General features: G+C 52.8%; 1 protein-coding gene across 1 annotated transcript in view; it reads left to right on the top strand.

Moving 5' to 3' along the window:
• The window catches only part of FLT4 (fms related receptor tyrosine kinase 4), a 54,418-nt gene that overhangs the window by 25,170 nt on the left and 12,480 nt on the right, over window positions 1–16,768 (top strand). Inside the window, exons 3-14 of the mRNA XM_034066974.1 lie at window positions 1,559–1,833; window positions 5,293–5,405; window positions 6,281–6,443; window positions 6,690–6,829; window positions 7,420–7,588; window positions 8,351–8,468; window positions 8,972–9,123; window positions 9,840–10,002; window positions 11,616–11,760; window positions 14,332–14,440; window positions 15,460–15,819; window positions 16,069–16,215. Coding sequence (XP_033922865.1) covers window positions 1,559–1,833; window positions 5,293–5,405; window positions 6,281–6,443; window positions 6,690–6,829; window positions 7,420–7,588; window positions 8,351–8,468; window positions 8,972–9,123; window positions 9,840–10,002; window positions 11,616–11,760; window positions 14,332–14,440; window positions 15,460–15,819; window positions 16,069–16,215 — 2,054 coding nt within the window. The remainder of the gene's footprint in view (window positions 1–1,558; window positions 1,834–5,292; window positions 5,406–6,280; window positions 6,444–6,689; window positions 6,830–7,419; window positions 7,589–8,350; window positions 8,469–8,971; window positions 9,124–9,839; window positions 10,003–11,615; window positions 11,761–14,331; window positions 14,441–15,459; window positions 15,820–16,068; window positions 16,216–16,768) is intronic.

The raw sequence follows: 16,768 nt of genomic DNA, 5'->3' as shown, positions 1-16,768 counted from the left end.
GATTCATGGCCACAGGCCACCAGAGCTCTGCTTCGAGTCCTGCCGCAGGTACTGATGGCATTTTCAGTGAAGGCAGAAGTTTGAGCTGGGTCAGAGGGGCTGCATGGCTGTCCCCAAGGGCACGTCACTGCCTCCAGAGCCTTTATGCCTGGTGATGCGGGGAGAGTGCAGTACCGTATCTCCAAACTCAGCCCCAGCGAGCAAGACAGCAAGGTCTGCAGGAAGATAAATCAGCTGCTGAAGACAAACACAAAGGGGCAGGTCTTTCCCCATGCTTGGACAGGAATCCTGTCCTCTTGCGTCTGAGCCGTTTGCCCTCTGACAGGACCTTATCTTACTTCCTTCTTGCTATCTATGTCCAGCTATTGGTGATGGTCATGGTCTGGCTGCGCTTAGAAGCATCTGCCACAGAACTGCCCTGGCAGAAGAGCTGCATGTGCCAACATGCCTATTCCCAGCTTGCATAATAGATGAACCCAAGTTCCCCTGGTAGAGCAAGCAGTGCTGACAAAGGGCCATTCTCATCCCCCAGCTGTCTCTTACGAGGTCTTCTTTTTTCCCCCTTCTTTTGCACATTCTTAAGTGACTTTCAGATTTACTGGCAAGCTTTCAAGTGGAGACTTGGCCTTCCTCTGAAAGGGGCTCTGATTTCACAGAAGGAAACGTCCAGCATGGAATAAAAGCTTGTTTTGTTTGTAGTAAACAAGTGCAGCTATAGCAGGCTATGGTGGCACGTGTGTGCGTACATGTGCATATGCAAGCTTCCCACTTGGTAAATCCTCAGTTATATATAAATAGACATGTGCACGCTCTGCCTGGGGGTTTCTTGCAGTTTCTGGACTTCTCTGTTTGTCTTTGGGCTGCTGGTGAACAGGGTCTGTGGTTATGGAGAGGTGTCTGTAGCACAGCGTCTCAGCAGACTGCAAAGAAAATGGGAAGGGGTAGCAGGGTGCTGTGCAGAGCAAGGTATCCCCCTCCCAAAGCAGCAGGGAAGGAAGCGGTCGTCTGAGCCTCCCTTGATTTTACACTGAAGTCTTTTATCCCTGACTCCCTCCTGCTTTTCTCCTTCCCATTTTCTTTCCAGTCTGCTTTCCCTCCCTCATTTTCCTTCCCACTCCATTCATCACAGCATGAGCTCCAGCCAGCAGCTGCGCTGAGCCAAGGGAACTCATCACATCCATGTGTTTTCTTAATAGCTCTGGACCCTTTTAATAGTGACAGGGAATAGAGAATAAATGGAGCCTTTCCCTTGGGGTTCTATGTGGCTTCTTGTTCTGGCTTCGATACCAGCAGGACAAAGTCATGGGAGGAGGAGTCCTGCTTGTGAGTGGGTTGATATCTTACAGCTTCGCATGGCCAGAGAGGTGGCCTGGGGAAGGGATGAGCCTCTGCGTCCCCAGCAAGCAGATTAGTGAAGCTGCTTGTGTCTGTTCCTCTCCTTGGGGGACAGCCATGCCTCAGCCCAAGAGATGTGTGTGGAGCCACACAGGGCAATGAAATCCTCACTGCATTGCCCCTGCTCTGCCCAAAGCTAACTCTCCTCTTTGCCCATGTTTAGAGGCCAGCACCCCTTGGAGTGGTCGTGGCCTGGAGGCAAGGTGAACCCTGCCGGGAAGGAGAAGGAGGCAGAGTTGTTGTCCTCAGCAGCCCCCAGCAGCAGCCGGGCAATCCGAGAGCAAGACTGCGAGGGCACGGGCACGAAGCCGTACTGCAAAGTCCTGGTGCTGACAGAGACCCAGGCGAACGACACTGGTTACTACCGCTGCTACTACAAGTACATTGATGCCAAAATCGAGGGCACCACAGCGGTCAGCACCTACGTGTTTGTGAGAGGTAAGAGCCACCCGTCCGTGCACACCTTCAGCTCAGGGGCAGTCTGTGCACCAGCATCACAGCAGCAAAAACCCAAAGTGCACCCCAGACTCCCAGGGCAGAGCGTGGCTGCTGCAGGCTCAGGGATGGGGTCAGGGGGTGGTGGTTCCCTGCACTTTGAGGGAGTCAATATCCGTCCATGGCAGCAGCCCCCGGGATTCAATTACATCCCAGCCGGGGGGGCATCGCTCCAGCCAGGCTGGAATGCAGGAATTTAAGGAGTGAAAGCCAGGCCTCAGGGATGCTTCACTGCTAAAAAAAGCACCAGCGTTAGCTTCTGGGCAGCTGGGGCTCTCTGAGATGCTGGCGGCTAGGGATGATAATGTTCCATGAAGCTGAGACAGAGGCAGTGGTACAAACATGCCATGTGCAGCCTTCTCCTGTCCCCAAGCTCTACGGCCCTGGAGCCACTCCACAGTGGCAGATTTGGATGTTCCTCTCCACCCAGTACAGGGGCTGCTTGCACAGGTAGCATTATGAGAGGTGTTTTGGAGAAGGACTATCCACCAGGCTTGGAGCTGGAACCTCAGCTCAGCGAGTGGCTGCAGGGCCAATACTCAGCTTCTTCATGACCCAGGGTCTCCTCCTCTGCTATCTCCCCTGCTGCTCGCAGCAGGCTCCAGCAAGATAAATGAGGGCTGTCCCCTGGAAACAGTTGGCTGAGCTATTTCTCTTTCCGCCTCCATTTATTAGTTGGTGCAGTTGTCATGAGCCAGGCAGGTCATGACATACAAGATGCATTTTTGACAAGTCCCAGGGCAAAGCCAGATTTGCCTCTGCAACTATGCAGAGAAAAATGCAGGGGCAAATGAGAAAAGCTGGGCAGCTGCTGGAGAGGAATGGAGATCTGTTTGGGCAATTGCATCCTCTTCCTGTGGGCTCTACTGCTCATCCTAAAACAGGACAGATCTTCCCTGGATCCCAGACATGTTGTGGGGAGATGTCTGTGAGCTGGACAGGGGTGTTTAGGCACTCTAGGGTATCAGGATGGAGGCAGGAGGCTTCTTAACACACTTAAAGTAAGTACAACCCAACAAGCTTACATGCAGGGACTGCTTTTGCAGGAGCCTGGTTTTCTTTGTGATCCAGCAAATGCCACTTTGCCCCTTGTCCACCTTCTCACCTCCAGCCTTATGTGCAGCTCAGTAATGGCTCTCCTGTTTACCAGAGAGCAGCAAGTATGCATGTGCAGGGTAGCTTAGGGGCAATAAATCCCACACTGTTGGGGCCCATGGGACTCACAGTGCCTGTGGACAGCCCGTGTGCAACAGATCCAGCCAACACCTCGCAGCATTGCTGTGCACATGGCTACACTTATTACAAGCAGTCTCTGCCCTGTTAGGGCTATCAAGCGTCCAGGAAACCTCAGAATCTGCCTTTCCAGATAGGACAAGGCAGGAGAAGGGACATGTCAGGAAAACCCAGGCATGTGGTAACCACAGCCATAGCACAACATCCAGATAAAGCCCTGCCTGTTCCTGCTGAACTGGGCTGCAATGTGAAATTGTCCCTTGAGAGCTCGGAAGTGCTGATGTAAGTGTTGGGGATGTTTGGAGACAGCATGGTCAGACCACAGGTTTATCCATCAACCTCATTTCTCACGTTAAGAGCTTGGTAGAATTGCCAGGAACCAGAATATCTGTGCTTGGCTGGAAAAATGGGTTCTTCTGCATTTTACCTGCAGCGCAGTTCTCAAATGAACTCTCCACACATACATCTCATTTCCCATGTGTCAGGTTAGGTGTGTGTTTTATTACAGCTACAGATAGCACTGTAAGCATACAGAATGCCTCTTCAGGGTAGAATAAGATGTGTACAGCCCCCATCTCCTAAAGCTTAGCATATATTAATGAAGAAGATGCTAAATTATTCCCATCCGACCCATTAAGACAGCCTAATAGAAAATATATGATGTGGTCAGAGAGGGGAGCTAGTGCATGAATCACAAGCTCATTGGCAGCAGGACCAGCCCAGTAAATCAGTTAGTTCTTGGCTGCCATCTGAGCTTCAAGGGGACCTCATATTGTCTCACCTCTGACAGTTGTGCACCTCCTCCCTCTGCCCTGGGCTCAGGAGAGGAATGAGGAACATATTCACACTCGGAAACAAATCTGTGATTTCAGAAGTCAGCAATCCTGTGGCAGCACAGAATCCCAGGAAATGAAGAGGAGAATTCTCTGGGCAATCCATATTTTCATAGGAGCTGACCAACACATTTCCTGTGCGTGGCTTGTTTCACCTAAGCTGTAGAAAAAAGCACTTCAGTAGGTCTTTGCAGCATATCACTGAAGCAACAGTTTTAGATCAGATAGATCAAAAACTAAAGGAATTCCCTTATGCACTTAACAGTGGAAGAACTGGGCTGGGTTGGATTGGGCCCAATGTGTTTTGAACAGCTTAGGCAGCAGCTGGCATGAGGCACTGGAAGACAACTTGCACCTTTCCTATTGGCCGTGGATTGGGATATAAGTGTATTGTGCATCTTGGTCTCACCAGCTCTTTCCAGTTTATCTGGAAAGAACCAGAACTGGGGTCCGTTCTGCCTGTTACCTTGTTATCTCTTTGGGATCAGGATGGTCTCTGTGCTCCGTGTCTGGATAGTGCCTGGCACAATGGGCCGTAACATATCTCCTTTATTTGCTGCCACCAGCTCTTACCACCTTGGAGCCCTGCTTGGGCTCTTCTCATTTGACACAGACAATGCACTGAGCAGGATGAGGCAGCCCCTTCTGCAGACCTTCTGCTTCTTGGTACAGGGTCCCCATGGAGTTTAGTGCAATGTCCCTGTCCTTGCTAAATCATGTCACTGATTAATTTGGGGTGGGTTTGTTCTTCCGGTCAATATTTGTGCTTGCGGCAGTTGGGAGGCAGTGGCGTGGCAGCCCTGGAGAGCTCAGCTCATCTGTTTATCTGCCGGCCGGGATGGCTGCAGGATGACATCTGCATACCATTCCACTGCGGATCACTTCCTCACCCTGGAAGGTCACGCTGCCTACATGGCACCAGCCCGGCACAGCCCAGCACCGGCTGGGCAGGCACTGAGCCCAGGATGAGACCTGGGGGTTACACAAAGGATCAAACCCAAGCAGAAACCTTGAGGGGGACCGGAAAGGGGAGGTGACTTCCAGCACTGCCAAATGTCACACAAGTGCCACTCCATCGGTACAGTATTCCATGTGGAGGAGCCGGCTGGCCCAGGCGCCTACCTCTGCTGCTCCCTTTGCATTCCCAAGCTCCAGGTGTCTCCTCTGAGTGTTACACATTGCAGATGGGGCCATCCAGCTCAACACCACTCCCTCTGGCAAGCTCATGCTGTAGCAAAGCAAACAAGAAAGCCTCCTTTTCTTCTGATTGGTCCCTCTTCCCAGTTCTTTTCTTGCCTGTGTTTAGTAACTTGTTCTCCTTATATCTCTTCTTCAGATTTTGAGCAGCCATTTATCAACAAGCTGGAGACCCTCCTCATCAGCAAGAAGGAGTACACTTGGGTACCATGCCTTGTGTCCATCCCTGATCTTAATGTCACGCTGATCTTGGTGAGAGCTCGGCCAGTGGAGATTCTGGACCACAATGTTCATTTGTTCTGCATTTGTAATTACCTGAGTGGAAGCAGGACAGGCACTGCCAGGAATGGAAAATTCATGGGACACATTTTCCATGGAAAGTACAAGCCACTGGCTTCCTCGTTTTATTTGCTGGTTGAAGCTGTGCTGTCCAGTTCCCTTGGGCAGACCCCACGGGTTTCCTGCCAACCTTGCTTCTCTTCCCTGGAGCATTATGAAACAAAACAAGACTTTGTTTTAATCCCATTTCCCTGCAGCATCTCCTGTTTCTCTGGCCCCTGTGTTGTACAAACCCTTTAGGTGATGAGCATCCCCACGAGGGAGGAGGCTGCAGTCCTGGGGCCGATGACTAAAAACAGCTCTGTTATCAGTTTGTTTGTGCCTTTCTTTTTTTTTTCCCCCTTTTTTTTTTCTTTACAATGCTAATACATCCTTCCAGGATGAGTGTTACTATTGTACAATGGCCTCCAGGGACACTCTGGGGGCCAGGGGCCTTTCCCTTGCCCGGGAAGGACACTACCCAAGGTCAGCACTCATCCCAGTGGGGCTGACGTTTGGGACATCAGCATCAGCTTCCTTAGCTATCACTAGAAGTTTCCATTCCTGGAAGTCTCTGGCCCACTCTGCAGATGGAGAGGCTCATGGTGCAGGATATGCTGCTCAGGGTATAGGGGAGGCTGGGATTCCTAGATGACAAACCCTTGGGGGGGGGAGGGCAGGAGGCCAGCACAGCATGATGCTGCATCATTTCTTCCTGCAAAAGGGATGTGTTAGCCAGCAGAAAGCCTGGAAGGGGTGGGAATGTTGTTACCTTCTTTTCTCAGTTGGCAAAATGTTGATTTTTCCAGCAAAATTCCCTCATCCACCCTGATGGGAAGAGCACTTTCTGGGACAACAAGAAGGGGGTGCAGGTACCAACACACTTGATCAGGGATTCCCTGTATGTCCAGTGTGAGACTGTCATTGACAAGAAGGTCTTCAGATCCAATTTATTCATCATCCATATAGCAGGTGAATACTTGGGAAGGTGTGGGAGGGAGCAGTTTGGATGACTGTGAAGTTTATCAGTGTGGCTCATGGAGTTGTCATGGTCCTCTCTAGCTACACTGGCTCTGCGTGGTGCTTGTATCTCCTCTGTGTGACAGACAGAGATACACCAAGCACCAGGGGGTTATACTGAAGTATCCTGTAACTGCATGGTCTGAGTCAAAGAGTTAATAGATATGAAATGCTTTTCCACTGCCTCTTCCTCATCAGGGAGCGAGCTGTACGACATCCAGCTGTATCCCAGGAAAGCCATGGAGCTGCTGGTGGGAGAGAAGCTGGTCTTGAACTGCACAGTGTGGGCTGAGTTCAACTCTGGCATCCGCTTCCAGTGGACTTACCCTGGCAAACAGGTATCAGCAAACAGAGCAGCTCCAGAAGCACTAGGCAACTTTCCCTCCAAGTCATTCCATCCTGCCCCTTCATGTGTGCCTCTTCACACCACTGGCAGGGCTCTGCTTCATGATCCTAGCAATGATGAGACCAGCACATCTTGGTCAGAGTGCTTTCCCATTTTTCTCTCCTGCAGTGGAAGGCACACAGAGGGAAGACCCTTTTTCCTCCTTGCTGAGGTCTTATTCTCTGGGGCTCTCCTGAGCAAACACTGGCTTCATTTCCACCAGTGCAAATCCAGAGCAAACGTCATTGGCTTAAAAAGAGCTACTCTAGCCACACAGTCCTGCTTACCAAAAGCCTGTGAGGGGGTCCCTTCCTGTGTTTTCCTTCCCTTCTCCACTGTGATTTCCCCCTGTTGTAACCTCTGGCTCTTACGAACAATATCAGTGAGGGCATCATTGTTCAGGTACCTGTAGGCCTCCCATCCTGGTTGCTGGGCTGCAGATAAGGGCAGAACTCTATGCTAAGCTCTTATCCCAGCCTCAGGGCTTGCACAACCCCATCCCGCTGATGTCTTTCATCCCCTTCTCTCTGTCACCTCCCCCAGACACAGCGGGCAGTGATAGAGCCTGAGCGCCGGTCCCTGCAGACACACACGGAGCTCTCCAGTATCCTGACCCTGCACAACGTCAGCCAGCAGGACCTGGGCAAGTACACGTGCACAGCCACCAACGGAGCCCAGATGCTGGAGGAGAGCACAGACATCATCGTGCATGGTACGGTGCCTTCCAGCCCCTGCAGAGCCTCAGCCAGAGCCAAGCTGCAAGCACAGCAAGCCCCAGGCTGCTTAAACAGTACTTGGCACAAGGCTCAGCCTGCACCTCCATCCCACTCTGCTTTAGTAAGACCCAGCCTCCATCCAGTCCCTCAGCCCTTCTGTGCCCCAGCACCACTCTGGGATCACATTCAGCAACATGCCAAGAGGACAAGTGAGATGCAAACACCAAGCTGGCCCAAACACCACCGGGACGACAGGACACACAGGTCTTGTCCTGTGGCAGATGCAGTGTCCCTGTGGCATGGCTGGCCTGCGGGGCATGAGCTGCGGGAGCACAAGGTGCCATCAGCACTGGGTGGCTGTCTCCTGGCAGCAGAATGTGATGGGGCAGCACAGCCTCCCTGTGCCCCTGATGGCTCCCAGCAGCAAGGCAGAGGCAGCTCTTCAGCTGCCAGTCTCAAAGCAGTGCTGACCTGCCCAGCCCTGCCTGGCACCCACTCCCTTCTGCTCCAGGGAGGGGCCCCTGCTGGGAACAGGGGTGCAGGAGAGAGGCTGGGGGTCATATGAGCAGATAAGACAATAGTGCATTTGGGTTATTTTCACTTCAGTGTTTCAGAGAAGTAGTCATTGTCAACTGCACTGCCTCAGCACCCTGCCTGTCCTCAGTCCTTGCTGTCAGGCCCTGTGGAGAGAGCAGATCTTGGTGACAGCCTGTCCCTTTGTGCTCTCCTCTCCTCCACGCTCACCTTCTTGCTTACAGAAAAGCCCTTCATCAATGTGGAGTGGAGGAAGGGCCCGGTGATAGAAGCCACCGCAGGAGATGAAGCCGTGAAGCTGCCGGTGAAAGTCGTGGCTTACCCCCCACCAGACTTCCAGTGGTAACGCACCTTTCTTACCCTGACCACCTTCTCCTCCTCTCCTTCCCTCCACCAAGTAGGAAAGCTTAGCCTGGTCCCTCGGCAGACAGGGTTGTCCCAAATGTCACATTTTTCCACCCACAGGGGTAATTTCTCCCACCTACCCTGGCTTTCTGTTGCACAGCTTGGGATGGGAGGAGGTGACGTTGTGGGGAGAAGCAGCAAAGGTCCTGGCAGCTCAAATGAGGCTTGCCCCTCTTGTCCCCCCGCAGTGGGGATCAAGGCTGGCCAGAGGAGCAAGACAACTCTGCTTACGGCAGAGCTACAACATCCCCAACCCCAGGCACATCCATATAGGACCCATAACTCAGGTCCAGGGAAAGCTCAGGGGTCTCTCCAGAGAGGTCCCCAGTGCTAGCAAGGGGTGCCCTGACTGTGTTCTAATGGGGACCAGCAAACTCCTGCCCAGCTTCCAGTGGGACACTTCCTCCCCACGGCTGCATTTTCTCTCTGCCTCCCCGCAGGTACAAGGACGGGAAGCTAATTCCCAAGCAATCTCAATCTTCAATGCAGATCAAGGATGTGTCGGAGCAGCACGCTGGGACATACACGCTGGTTCTGCGGAACAGGCTGGCAGGGCTGGAGAAGCGCATCAGCCTCCAGTTAATCGTCAATGGTAAGGGAGGGTTCAGGGCTGGGGGGAGAGCCCATGGCCCCAGCCTTTGGGCTACTCCAAGACCAAGTCCTTGTTGCTGTCCTAAAGCAGTTGGCACCTACATCATCTCCTTCTTCCTCATTGCTGAGAGATGCTCTGGTTACACTGAGGGTGGTTCCTTGTGGCTTGGTGATACAGCATAGTTCTGTTCCTGGCTCCATCACTCTCAGCAGGATATGTCATTGCTCAGGAGCCATTTACCAGGACAAGAGCTGAGGGGTAACCCTGACTGATGTGGACTTAAGGGCAGGGCAGCTACAGTACACACAAAGCCTGGAGCTGGAGCAGTTCTCTGGGTGGGAAGCTTCTGGGAGTTTTCCCCTACAGAAACCAGTCCCAGTCATGCAGGAACCAGAGGCCAGCAAAGAAAGTTCTGGAAAGGCACTGCTGCTTGGAGATTTGTCTCCAGCAGGCTCTGTAGCCCAGTGCTGGGGGCTGCCGAAGAGTGCTTTGAGCTCTACAGCATCCAGACAGTCTCACTCTGCAGGGAAAGGAGAAATGACACCACTTGAATCTAAGTATAATCTGCTCTGCCTTGCAGCTCTGAGGTCCCCAGGAGCTGCCCTGAGAGCCACTGTGCTTTAGTGCCCAGTCTCTGTAGAGATGGGCCTGGGGAGGGCTGTGAGGGGCCTGGGGGTGCAGGGGCTGACCTCACGGTGTCAATCTGATCCTTGCAGTTCCTCCGCGCATCCATGAGAAGGAAGCCTCTTCCCCGAGCATCTACTCCCGGAAGAGCCCCCAGGCTCTCACCTGCACAGTTTATGGGATCCCAGCACCAGAGGTGATCCAGTGGCAGTGGAGGCCATGGATGCCCTGTCGCATGTTCTCCCGACGCAGCCTGTAAGTGCCATTTCTTCCAACACCCGTGTCTTACCAGGCCATGAGCAAGCCACTGCAGGCTTCTTGTGACCATGGCTGTGTTCTGGACCCCATCACACTTTTGCTCTCCCAGCCACAATGTGGCAAGAGGATTAAAGCACTGACTGATAGCTTGGAGCACTGAACACCCACTTGTGACAAGAGACACTTGTGATCCATGTGGGAGTTTGCCCCATCCTGGCTGGTCCCACACATCCCCCTTGCTGAGACCCTGGCACAGGAGCTGGGGCTCAACTCATTCCTGCCCTAAGGTCCCTGAGGTTCTTTGGTCCTTCCTCATCTTCTTGGTAATGACGGAAGCTAAAGTGCACATAGGCAGGGGAACAGAGGTGCTGTGTGCAGGGAAGAGCTGCTGAATCCAGGGGAAGAGCCAGCTGCTGGAATGGTTTGCCAGGAAGGTGTTTGTGCAGGCAGCAGCAGTTGGTAAGCAGGAAGGCTGCGTGCCCACTGCCTGTGCCCTGGGAAGCTGGGGCAGCACCAGGCAAGGCTACAGTGACATTTTTAGTGGCAAGAAGAAGGAAAAGGGATGCTAGGGAGTTATAGCCAGAGCAGTCAGGGTGGAGGACATCAGGGTGCCTGGAGGAAGCCAGGTCCTGTAGCCCTGTACAGGCTGCTACCAAGCCAGGGACACCAGAGAGCATGCAAGTGCACTGTGGCCCTGTCAGGAAGCAGGGGGCCCATGAATTATGAGCACTGTCTCCCAAGGCCACCATATTTCTACCTAGCATAGCTCCAGAGGATGCAGGAGGCTTCTTTCCAGCTTCCTGTTGTTTACACAGCTCCACAGTGTGTTTGCTTTGCCAAGCGCTCTGCCCCACACTGCCAGTGCCCTTGCCACTGCCCTTGGGTGCTCAGCTCTCCCCTGCTTCCCTGTCACCATAAACCTTCTCCCTCCACACCTCCCACCCTGCATTTTGGGCAGATCCTGCTGTCTCCCAGCCCCAGCTGCATTTCAGAAGCAGGCTGCAGGCTGCAGCATCCCGAGTCCCTGGCAGATTTAGGCACTTCTCCCAGCTCTCCTGTCTCAGCCTGAAGAGGTGCCACTGTGTTCCTGTAGCAGAATCCTAGTAGCATCTCTACATGGGATGTTTCCCTCGTGGTATTTGTTGCATCAGGAGCAGCAGAAGCACCTTGGGGTGCTGCACCGTGTGCTCTCCAGGCCAGCACCCAGCCAGGCTGTGCTGTTCCTGACTCTCAGTCACTGCAGGGGCTTAAGGCTTTGTTGCAGAGCAGAAGCATCAAGAACTGCCTGAGGTACACATGAACCAATTTCACCCCTATCTTCCCCCACCCCTAGCAGGGAAAGATAAAACCACAGTTTTGGGGCTGAAAACACTGTCTGGGACCTGTATCTGCTCCCTGCCTTGATTTTCACATCTGTAGATGTTTGCCTCATTAGTGGCTGTGGGGCACCCTTATAAACCACATTAGAACTGATAACTGAAAGACACGGGAAATTTTGCAGAGTTAGAGGACAGGGACATCAATTCTCAGACACAAAAGCTGGTTTTGCTGCCTTTTTCCCAGCTGACCTACTCTCCATCTCTCTCCACTTTCCCCTGCTCCTGGATTAGCAATAGTCGGCACCGGGCAGCAAGGCGTCATCAGCGGGATCGGATGCCCGAGTGCAGGGACTGGAAAGATGTGTCGCAGCAGGATGCAGTGAACCCCATCGAGAGCATCGACACCTGGGTGGAGTTTGTGGAGGGGCGGAACAAGGTGAGGCTGAAGCTTCAAGCCCATCTGGAGTGAGGAGCTGGAGACAGGCACCTCGGAGGGGTCCTTTGTGATCAGCCAGCAGAAACAAGCCTGGCAGAGACAGATTTGGGGAGGGCTTCACACCTCCGCTACTAAAGTAAATCATGAGCGGCCGTTCCCAGCTCTGGGGCTCTGCAGTACCAGGCAGCCCCAGGGCGAGGGAGAGCTGTCATCTTTGAGGAATTACCCTACATCCAGAGAGGCTCCTGCTGGGGCTGACTGTGCAGAAGGATTTACACTGATTGCTGTTGAGCACAGGGCACCCAGCTAGGGAGAACACAGGGGATGTGTGCTATAGGGGCTCCTGTGGCCACTTCTGAACACTCTTGCATGAGCTGTTCTGGGAGAGCCAAACCCCATAGAGTAGCCTGGGTAGTTGGGAAGAGAGAGCAGGAGTCACAGACTGACCAGGAAAACTCTGGCATCAGGAATGTGCACATGTATGGCAGGGCATTTCACCCAGCTGCCCCTATCCCAGCTGGGTGAAGGTGGTATGGAGATGCTGGCATCCCTCCACTGGAGGCTTGTGAGTGCAGCACATGTGCCCCACAGAGCCCACTTCTCCATCCCAGTGTTTCCCCTCTGGAAGGAACATCTCTCCCTTATTGCAGCATGTGACCTATATGCTCTGCTGCCTGTTTCTTTCTGTCTCTCTGGTGGCTGCGAGTGTCAGGTCTGTGCCATGACGGGGTTCCTGTTCCCACTGGTGTCGGGCACCAGCCGCTCACAGAGGGATGCAGAACAAACAAAGGGGCCCCTGTTTCCGAAAGTCACTTCCTGTTTTCCTACACACCTCCAAAGGCACTTCCCGTCCCCTGGCCTGGCGGGAGTTCATCACTCTGCCAAAAGGGTGGCAGGGGCACATGCTTCTCCTCCCAGAGCAGCCAAAGTGAGAGGCAGTGATTGGTGTCCCTCGGGCAGGCGAGCATGGGTGGTGGGAGCTCCTGGGTGAGAAGCCCTTGTGTCCCCCTCCACATCTGACTCTGCTCTTAGCCCCTTTAGAACTTTTCTTTGTATTCCTCATTGTTTTCCTCCTGTTCCTCAGCTGCGTCCTTCTCATTCTGTCTACTTAGTTGTAACTGTGCTGGGGGTCCAACTTTGGTCATACAGTCCAATGCAAGAGTTCTGGGCTAAAAGAGCACTTAAACTTGCAGCAGGATGCTATGTCCTCAAACCTGCTTTCTCTCTTTCTCCTTTCTGCCTTTCTACTCCTACCAACCTCCTCTGGTTTTTATTCTATCCGGAAAGGCCAGAATGAGCCGCAGGGTGTGCAGTGCACAGCCATGCACTGCAGGATGACATCAAATCCAGAAAGCCCAACACAAACATAATAAGGCAGATTAGAAGGAAAATCCCCAAGAAACAGGAAAAGCAGCACACAAAAGTGCCAGCAATAGGATCACCTCAGCTGTATTGAATAACCCCAAGAAACGGAAAAGGCAACACACAAAAGTAATAGTAATAAAGTCACTTCAGCTGTATTGAATATGCACTGAATGAATTCAGTTCCTTTGATTAACACAGGCTAATATGTTGCCACTTACAAGGGAAATGCTTCCCAATGGGATGAATAGTAAAAGGCAAAGTAGTTTCCCTGTAGGAAGAATATTTTTTTTCATGTTAAATATTGTCTCATTAGAGGAATTATTGCATGGATCCACTTGTCATTTAAACTGGGAGGGAAGAGAAACCTGTGCTTCAAACTGCAGATCTCCTCTAAGGGGAGTGCTTGCAACACATTTGGCCTCTCACACATGTACGGTGTGAGCTGGGAGGAGGAGAACAGCCTTACTACCCTGCTGCCTTTCCTGGCTTATTTGGAGGCAGCATCTCCTGGGTCTGTGCTCCCAGGACAGCAGCCTGGCTCTCTGCCCAATCTTAGTCATGTCTTGCTGGAAGGAGGGAGGAGGAACCTTTTAGGGCCCTGTCTATGTAGACTTAAAGAGAGAAGATGACAGCTTTTCCTGAAGTGGTGAGAGCTGAGATGCTTTCACAGGTTTATTTTCCCTTTTATGGATTAAAGGAGTGTTCTCAGGTCTGTAAGTATCTGTAAACTCCACTGAACTCTGTGGGACACCAAGTAGTCACTTAACTGGAGAGGGTTCAGAGAATCAGAGCTTTGGTGTCCTCTCTCTTTCTCCCCACTGTTATAAAGCTTGGAAGCTCAGCAATCCATCAGCCCCACATCCTATTCATGTCCCCCTACTGGGAACAGGCTTGTCCCCATGGTGACCCAAGGAGTTTAGCAAGAAGTTTACTTCCATGGAGAGGCATCTGTGCTGGTTGGGCTCCATAAGAAGGAGCAGAGATCAACAATAAAACCATGTTGCTGTTTCTAGAGCCAGCAGATGAGGCTTGAAATGCACAAAGGGCTATTGAATAAGGGACAACTTTTGCATAACCCTTTCCTGGGCACAACTACCACCTAGAGCCAGGGTTGCTGGTGCTTTGCTGTCAGCCAGAGAGCAGCACTGATCCTACTTCTCTCCCCTCTTGCTCTTCCTAACTCCTTGTCCTCTTTTCCCCCATCAGACAGTCAGCAAACTGGCCATCCAGGAGGCCAACGTCTCAGTCATGTACAAGTGTATTGCCTCTAATAAAGTGGGTCGAGACGAACGGCTGATCTACTTCTATGTGACCAGTGAGTACTGCAGATGTCCCTTCCAACTGCACCAGATGAGCTCTGCTTGAAACAAGGAGGACCCTAGACCTGCCAGATCTTGTCATTTGCAGTTAGCACCTTAAACAGTGATCGGGAGGCCAACAGGAAAGCAGAGCTACCTCGGAGCTCTGCTGAGTGGCAAAAGCCTGGAGCCTGGCAGCAGACAGCACAGGCAGAGCCTGGCAGGCAGGCCTGGGGGTGAGCCAGTGCTGCCTGTACCTAGGTCCAGCACTGGGGACATCCTGCTGGCTCGGGCCCAGGCAGCTCCCTGGGCTGGGGATGTGCCTGGTCTGAGAGCATCCTCTAGTGGCACTGCTTCCAGCCCGGGTCCCGCTGGTCGGGGCCCCAGGCACGGTCCCCACCGAGTTTTGGTGGTGGGAGGATGCTCGGTCTGCAGAAGCCAGAGCTCAGCAGTCGTGGCCCACATGGAGCTGCATAAGTGGTACCCTGTGCTGGCAGGAGTCTGTCCCTGTCTGCTGGGCACAGGGAACCTGACAAGGGCACAGCAGAGATTTATCTGCATGCCTCTCTGTACAGACCACAGAAACCTTGGCTAATGGCCCTCATAGGCAGTACCTGTGCTGTCAGAGCCACCAGCTTTTGTGGAGGCAAATAAACATCCTCAGTTGCTCCCCCAGTGATGCTCTGCATGTGCAGTTGTCCAGCCTGACTGAACGTGTAAAAGCAGGCATGCATGCAATCCAGAATGTGCAGCTGAGCTGAGAGCAGTAACAGCCTAATTCAGACCTCCCAGACTTGTTTCACTTGTGACCTCATCTTAATTGGACCCTGGGACTTCAGCATATCCCTTAGCACCTGCTGGGCTTAAGCTGTTTGGTGCCAGCAGTTTTCATGTCACAGTTCTACTCTAGATTGGTTTCCTTTACCTTGGATGAGGACGGGGGGGCCTTGGAGAGCTAAGCCCAAGGACTCAATTTTGTTGTGTCTGGCAGCTCAGCCGTGAAAACTCATTCACATGTTCACTTCCTTCCTGAAAGCCATTCCAGATGGGTTCGAGATTGAGTCCCAGCCCTCGGAAGAGCCCATAGAGGGGCAGGACCTACAGCTGAGCTGCAATGCAGACAACTACACCTATGAGAACCTGCAGTGGTATCGGCTGAACCTCTCCAAGCTCCACGACGAGGAGGGCAACCCCCTCGTGCTGGACTGCAAGAACGTCCACCACTATGCCACCAAAATGCAGGGAGAGCTGCGCTTCCAGCCAGATTCCAATGATGCCACCTTGCTGCTCACCATCCCCAACATCTCCCTGGGCGAGGAGGGAGACTACGTGTGTGAGGTGCAGAACAGGAAGACCCGGGAGAAGCACTGCCACAAGAAATACATCTCTGTGCAGGGTGAGGGTCCACAGGGCAGGCGGGAGTGACAGAGGAGAGCTGATGCTCTTGCTGCCATCAGCTTCCCAGCCCGTCCCCAGGGGAAGCCACGCAAGCAAGTTAAACTCAAGGTGGCAAAGGCAGGGCACCTGGGTTCTCAAGACACCCTTCAGCAGGGGTCAGAGACCCAAAGGTCCCCAAGAGCACAGATATTCTTTTGATCAATCAGTTTCCCGTTTTCCCCTCCTCCTCTTTGTGCTGCTCCTCCAGCCCTGGAGATCCCTCGCCTCAAGCAGAACCTGACAGACATTTGGGTGAACGTCAGTGACTCCATAGAGATGCGCTGTAAGGTGGATGGCAACCACGTTCCTGAAATCAGCTGGTACAAAGACGAGAAACTTGTAGAAGAAGTGTCAGGTACAGTGGGCTAGGGGTGAATCAAAGGCAAAGAATAGTCTGGTGGCTTTAGAGCTGAATGCTGCTGGCTTCTGGGTGTTGCTGTGCTCAGGCAAAGGCACCCATTCACTGAATGGGCTGAACTCTGGTTATAATCATGTTCTATCCCAGTTTGATGCAGTTTTACTGGCCAAGTCTATGCCCTAGGGCTTGGCTCAGCACTGTCTGCATGTGCACATTCAAGCTGGAGAGTAGAGAGAGAAAAATTATTCGTCTTACTCTCAGCCCAACAGCTGGAATCGTTGCTCACACAGGGACCAAGCCAGAGATCCCATGGAAGGAACATGGGAAGGATCCAGGCACACTGCAGAGGGAAGGGAACAGGTCCTGGAGCTGAAGCAGAGCTTGGCACACCAGCTGAACTGCCTGGGCACCAATCCCATCCAGCATTGTCTGCAGGGGTTTTGACCCCTCCATACACTGCCCGGGAAAGGCTCCTCCAGGGTATTTCTGGAGCCATCAGGCCACAGAAGAGACCCCCTACCAGCTGGTGCAATTTCATTCTCCCATCTAA

The sequence above is a fragment of the Melopsittacus undulatus genome, chromosome 10 (genome assembly GCF_012275295.1).
Source record: "Melopsittacus undulatus isolate bMelUnd1 chromosome 10, bMelUnd1.mat.Z, whole genome shotgun sequence".
NCBI lineage: Eukaryota > Metazoa > Chordata > Aves > Psittaciformes > Psittaculidae > Melopsittacus > Melopsittacus undulatus.
This window is presented reverse-complemented; position numbering and strand designations above follow the sequence as displayed.